Raw genomic sequence first — 7,268 nt, 5'->3', positions numbered from 1 at the left:
GACCACCAGGATAAAATACAAAAAAACCAATTTTAACGGCGACAAAATGATTAACGTATATTATTTTCAGGTTGGGTTGAAAAGTTATCGATTTTAGGCTTTCCTGTGAAATACTGTTAGTCTATTATTATTATTTTTTTATATTTATATTTAAAATATATTGTGTTGAAATTAGCCCCCATTCCCCTTCCAAAATTAAGCCCTGGATCCTCCACTGGCATCTAAGACATGTAGAAAAGTCAACCATGTCAGTGACCGTGGATCGACCTTTTGTAAAACCGTGCTGATCATTGGACAGTACCACATTAAATTGTCTTTCGATTGTCTTTAGAACTCGAGTACCTTACCAATAAGAAGTAACCCTGAAATTGGACGATAATTAGTAATATCAGTTTATATTGGATTTTAGAATCATATTATTTCATTGCAAAAAATTCAAAGTACTTAACAAAATAAGGGGAAAACTAAAGTAAAATCGGAGATATTTATGTTACACCTTTTATCAATAAATTGTATCTAGAAATTATTTGGTTTTTTTTGTCATAATTAAAAATGAATAACAGCTAGAGACTCATTTTCACCATTTATTCATATTAGTATTTTTTAGTATTATACCTAGTTTTAAAAATATATTGGCTCTTTTTGCGCTATTTATATATATATATTATGATGATACAAAAACGTATTTTTGTATGTTTAAGCTTTAAAGGCTTGAAAATATAATATAAGGTTTCTCATATTTAAATAGATGATACCCCAGATGAAATACATTATAAAATACATAATCACAGTCAAAAGTCAGTTTTATATTCATTTTAGTAATTTACAGATAAAACATATACCTATATAATAATATAATATACATCTATGAGCAGTGGCGTGTGGAACTAAAAATTTTCCAGAGGCAAGTTACTAATATCCCAAGTATTAACTCATAATAATATATTAATATAATATAACTAATTATATTTCAGATCGTTATTGACTATCTATTCAGAATATTATATTACATTTACTAAGAGACCCGACGGCTACCACTAACCCCTCTATTTAATAAAAATCTCAGAGGCCTCTGAAATTACCGTTCACCATGCCACTGTCTATAAGATAAATTGTGGTATCAATATATTAGAATTCAGTTATAAACAATTTTATGAAATAACTTATCAGAACTCAGTAGATGTATACGAAAAGATTTTTTGAACAAAACATTGACTTATTGGCACAAAATGACATTATTTTGTTAAAATAAGGCAAGTTATATTTTAAGCTACAAAAATGTATATATAATTTTGTTTCAACTGTATTAATGGTGAATATAATAATTCCATATACATTTATAATAAATAACAATAAATAATAAATAATATTTTTGGTAGATGAGGAATAAGACCATAAAAAATTTCTTAAAATTTTGTTATGTCCAAAAGAATTAATAACATTATGGAAATAGGAGCTAGAATCAAAATACATTTCATTTTTCGATTGCTTCGATGATATTTTTCTGCTTTAATTAATTCAGCTGCACCTTTTTTTACTCTGATTTCAGTCTGTTCGATATTGTAGTCTATCCGATCTAAAACACTACCCTAAAGAAACCAAATATACACTTAGATTGGTATACTACTAATACAAACATAAGAGTTATAAAGTTTGAACTAACTTGTTGAACGACCATATGTGCAAGGTCTTTAAATATGTTATTAAGTTCAAGAACAGAACTAGATATTTGATTTGCTTCACGTTCCCACTGAACGGCCATTTTAGCATTTTCTTCTTCAATAAGTATAGCAGCAAATGTTTGTGTTTGATTTGACTGTTGCATCTGTAACTGTTGTCCAAAAGAACTAGATGAACCATTACCAAACATATCTAGTAAATCAGAATTTGAAGTGTTCTCTTCGGTTTCAAAACACATTTGTGATGACATAGCTTCTCTGTGTTTGATTTCTAGAAACATAAGTACACACAATAATAATTAATACCATATAAATTGTATAACTTATTTTAAATTACTGTTGAGATAAATTTGTTGTGAATTTCGAAATTCGTTGAATAAATTTTGTAATGATGACACTAGAGCAGATGACACATTATATGACAGTTGGGATTCTTTGTTGCCAGATAATCCACTTGAATGTAATCTGATTTGTTGAATAATTTTTTTTGTTGAACCAAATATCTGTAGCATAATAAATTTTAAATAGTATTAATAAATAATAAATGTATTTTAATTGTAAAGTAAATAATATATGAATAATGTATACTCTTGTAATATCTAATGTGAGATCTTGGATTTGTTTCTCTTGTAAGCTAGAATCATTTAGGGTAGGCCTCGATACTTGTACATCTTGTAATGATTGTAATTCTTTTAATTTGTTCTGTAACCTAAAATTAAAAAAATTTATGTAATATTATGTTATTCAAATAAAATATTTATTAGATTAAAACCTGGTAATGGAATATTGAGCATCTTCAAGTAATCCAGTCCATGTAGGTGGAGATTTTTCCTGAGAACGCATTTCAATAGAATTTGTTTTTACCATAGAACGACCAGCTTCCATCAACGCTGCTTTGTCATTAATACCTTCATCACTATCTGTATCATAATCATTAAGTTTAGATCCTTGAAATGAATATATTCCTCTACTCTGGATGGAATTTGTTCGCATTAACAAAAATATGTCGGTGAGACTTCTAGTAGCCATATTATTTTTAAATTGATTTCCTTAAAACATAACAAAATAATAAAATTATTATTATTATACATTAAATTACCAAGTATAAAAGAAACTATTTATTTTTAATAATATGAGTTGTGTACTGTTGAACGTATAAAAATACAATAGTAGGAATTATGGAACTGTAAATAGTTCCAGTACCAGTACTGGAAAATACTTTACAAGTTATAAAAACTGGTGAGACCTAATTTTATACAATGCGCTTAAAACCATTAACTAATAAAGCTTAAATAAAATTAGAACACTCACATAAAAAAATACTAGAAAATGTTTAACTGAGTTTAAGTAAAAGTATGTACACAAAGCAAACATACATTTTGTGTCATGATACCAATTTGTACATAGATACTTGTCTATGCTTATATTATTACTTAAGATAATTTATAACTACTGCCCTATTTAATCCAAAATAGTATAATATAACAGTTATGAGTTATTGATTATTTATCAAGTAGAAAACAAGAAAGACAAGTAATACACTAACATATTGCTGCTCAAATAAGTATTGATTTTAAAAGATCATGTTATAATATTATATAGACAATTCTTACTTCAATATTATATAATAAATCTTCTTGAAACCCTAATTTGTATTTTGTTTTAAAACAGTATAATATGAATTAGAAAAAGAGCATAGTAAGGCAAAACCCAACTTAAAAGTTTATAATTAATATTCATTCGACAATCGACATTCGACCATTCGAGTATTCGACACACCTGTTATCACTCCCTTTTAATTTCACTTCGTGTTATCAGTTTATCACCTCTTTTTAAAACGTGGCCTTATCATCCTAACCGTATCAAACATAGAGTAAAAAAAACTTGTCGTCTCTTGAGGAAATACTTGATTAATATGACTACTGACAAGCACGTATTAAGATATATCTTTAATCGTGCTGACAAGCTATTTCATAAGTTTTTTTTTAGAAATATGCATGTATTGAAAAACAAATGTAGAATATTGAATTCTGGGCGGAGGGATGAATTTATTGATTTTACAAGATGTGTGTTTTTTTAATTTTTTTATCTGTATACATAATAATATGTAGTTGAAATATTGCTTAGATTTTTAACTTCTGTATCTTTTCTAGTTTTAAAATATTATATATTTTAGCAGTTGAAAATTATTAGAGATACATAGACACAAAATCATTTAAAGTTCAAAATTCATAAAAATCTTTGAAATTAAATTATTTTGTAGTTAAAAATGTGTAAAATTTTCAATTTTCAAAGCTAAGGATTATAAATGTTAAAACAAGGGTTCTCGTAAGTATTTCATACTGTAACCAAAAAAATCTAAAAAATATATAACAGTTTTTTTAAAGATATTTTAAGCTTAAATTTGGACGAAATTAGATTTTTAAACAAACATTAACGATTTTAGTTATTTTGTTGTAATTTTAAAATATTATTAATGAATCATGGTTCATGGGTACTTGAAACTTTAAAAGTAAATTATATATTATTCGTCATACAATGTTATTTTCAAATGCAATATTTCCGGCCAAAATTAATTCAACCTACAATAATTGAAAAATAAATTACTTTAATAGCAATGATATCATAAAATATAGCTACCTACTTAATTTATATTTATAGTATTATAAGCGATTAGCGCAGGAGACTACAATGGGCTGAATGCATACATTGCAATAATTGCATGCATTTTAGTTGCCTATCTAAAACGCCTTGTGATCAAGATTTTAAACTGAATGTTTAAATTCATAAAAACAAAACATCAATATAAATAATATAATATCGTATATCATATCAACATTCCAAGTATATGTCACTTTTTTAATTTAAGTGGACCCACTTTGGTGTTGTGTATTATTAAAAACCTAACAGGTTCCCTATTGGCTATTACCCTATTATCCCTATTTATATATATTTGTATATATATATAAATTGTAAATTGACCATTGTCCACCTGGTTATTATAATATGTAATATTCTCAAGTAGGAATAGAATAAAAAATTTAACACTTTTTGACAACACGTATAATAACATATAAATAAAATGTAAGCAATCATAGGAGTACAAAATACAAATAGCCAACAGCTGTCATAGAGTAATAGATATGATCATTGATCAGTCAATCAGTCACTAAATATGAATTCAAAATATGGTTTTCTCTTTTCAAAAAAATTATACTATTTTATATATTTTATTTTATTAATTTTTTTAAATTTAAACAATTTTTAAAAAATGTTAAACACGTATTATTTTAACACATTTATTGGTTTTTGGGATGCGTTTTTAACTGTATTTTTAGATTCTGAGTGGAACGATGAATGTATTGATTTTACAATGATGTGTGTTTTTTTTAAATTTTTTTTTTGTGTCTGTGTACACGATAAGTAGTCGAAATAATGCTTCGATTTTCAACTTCAAAATCTTGTTCGATTGGAAAGTGAGTATCGTTGGTGCATTGGGGAGGTCAAAATTTAAAATTCCTAGTAATTTTCAAAAGCGCCAAGAAAAACCAAAGAAAAATTAAGGAAAAACGGGAATTTTTACGCAAAATAGATTCACTCTGTCAAACGCAGTGGCGTACCTGTGGGATGGGGGGCAACAGGTGCATTTGCCCCCCGAGAAGTTTTTTGATGTCATAATGCAAATTCATTGTCCAGCTTAAATAATGTAAATAATAAATATTTTTAATTTTCACTGATTTTAATCGTGTTGAATATTAAAAGTTTTTGATATCACTTATCGATGTAGTATAAAATAATGATAGTATATTATCTATGTATAAAATGTCAATATTCGACTAAATTGGGATTAGGAGTAATGTTATGGTCACATATAGTCACTATTTCATATGACACAATTTTTTCAGATTATATTATAATTTATAACTATAAAAAATTGTGCAATTATTTTATGCCCCCCCCCCCCCAAAAAAAAAAAATGTTTCACAGGTACGCCACTAGTCAAACGTCTACAATAATAAGGATATAAGACTAAAACTGATAACGACATGTTTGCAAATTATTTTTTGCTTCCAAAACCAAAGGCCAATGTCGCATAAATATAAACGTAAATTGCCATTAAAAAGAAAAAATATGTGGGGGGGGGGGTGAGCATGCTTGGTATAAATCACTTTGTATACCTACTCCAGTATTTGCGATTAATTATTTCGTAATTATTTTGCACGGTTTTATTTACTTGCAAAATTTGAATTGAAATGCATTCGGCACATAGCAACCGTGATTTTCAAACATATGTAGTTTCCACGTGAACGTTCAGCTAACCGATAAAATAACATTTGTCCGTCACTTTACATCTATCGTTCGACGAGCGCACTTGTTACTCATAACTTACCTTCGTAACTGTAATTATTATTATCATGTCTTCGTCTTCAAACCAGTCTTTGTCGGTGAGTACTCGCCGTGGCAGATACTATGGCGGTATGGCCGCCAAGCGTTTGAGAGTGATACATTTCCGCAGCGTCGCTGTGGTGTCGATCAAAGCGGAGACGGACGTTTCGTCGGACTTGGCGGACCGGATCGCGGCTACGGTTTTCCGAAGGATGGTCGCCACCTGTGTCCGGGACTCGGCACTTGCCGCGCGCGAGCGAGCGAAATGTACGGCCGTTGAAATCGTCGACCCGGCGGGCGTCGTGGAAAAGGTAAGGCGTAGACGTCGGGCTGCATACGTCGCGCCTTTGCCGATCCCAGGAACCGCCGCACATTCGCCTCGAGCCGTGCCGAGCCGTGCCGAATATTACGGTTCCATGGCCGCCAAGCGTTTGAGAGCGATACACTTCTGCGACGTCGCAGCAGCGGCGCTAGAGGCGGAGACGAAAGAGGATGTGGTGCCGTCCTTTCGGACCAAGTCCGAAATCCTGCCTCGCCAGGTGGACGTGGACGTGCCACCGGTCGCTTGTGCCGAGGCAAACGGAAAAAAGGCAGAACGGCAAAGACGCCGATCGATTTGGAGCCGCGCGAAAAAAATGTTCACGCGTTTCCTGTGCTGTAGTGCATCAGCCACTACAGATTGAATAATATTATTGTAAATTGTTGTTGTTCGTATATTTAAAATGTAAATTGTGATTTTTATGAAAATTTTATAATCCATGTGTGCCTATTATATTAATAATTATTATTGTAAATGTCTTTATATATCATATCATTGTATCAACCATGTATAAATTATGCTCATGTATCATTCCTTCGCAAAATGTCATTTATCACCAATCATATATCATGTTTAAATGCTGAATAATTCAACATCAGTTTTCATTATAATATCGTATCATTAATAATGTAAATTCGTAAATTGTAAATTTGTATAAAAATTAGATTACCTATGTATTATGTTCACCCGCATGTATTATAATGTACCTACACGAAATTGCTTTGATTACAAATAATAAATGTTTATAAAAAATAATTCAATATCGTCTTCTATTTTATGTACTATTAATAACGAACACCAAAATACAATTGAAAAAAAGGTGGGCAAGTGACACCCAGTCTCTGTTAGTGATGTGTTAATCTGCCGTCCTAAAGACAATGCTA

At 29.8% G+C, this 7,268-nt stretch overlaps 1 protein-coding gene across 1 annotated transcript; it reads right to left on the bottom strand.

Moving 5' to 3' along the window:
- Positions 1-1,290: 1,290 nt before the first annotated feature.
- On the bottom strand, positions 1,291-3,389 carry Stx16 (syntaxin 16). The gene is given in 6 exon segments (NM_001163132.1): positions 1,291-1,589; positions 1,664-1,950; positions 2,017-2,182; positions 2,268-2,388; positions 2,452-2,728; positions 3,293-3,389. Coding segments are annotated over 5 exon segments (1,014 nt in total). The 5' UTR covers positions 2,709-2,728; positions 3,293-3,389; the 3' UTR covers positions 1,291-1,406.
- Positions 3,390-7,268: the final 3,879 nt, after the last annotated feature.

The sequence above is a fragment of the Acyrthosiphon pisum genome, chromosome A2 (assembly GCF_005508785.2).
Source record: "Acyrthosiphon pisum isolate AL4f chromosome A2, pea_aphid_22Mar2018_4r6ur, whole genome shotgun sequence".
Classification (NCBI taxonomy): Eukaryota; Metazoa; Arthropoda; class Insecta; order Hemiptera; family Aphididae; genus Acyrthosiphon; species Acyrthosiphon pisum.
The sequence above is the reverse complement of the archived record's forward strand: the minus strand, read 5'-3'. Positions and strand labels throughout refer to the sequence as shown.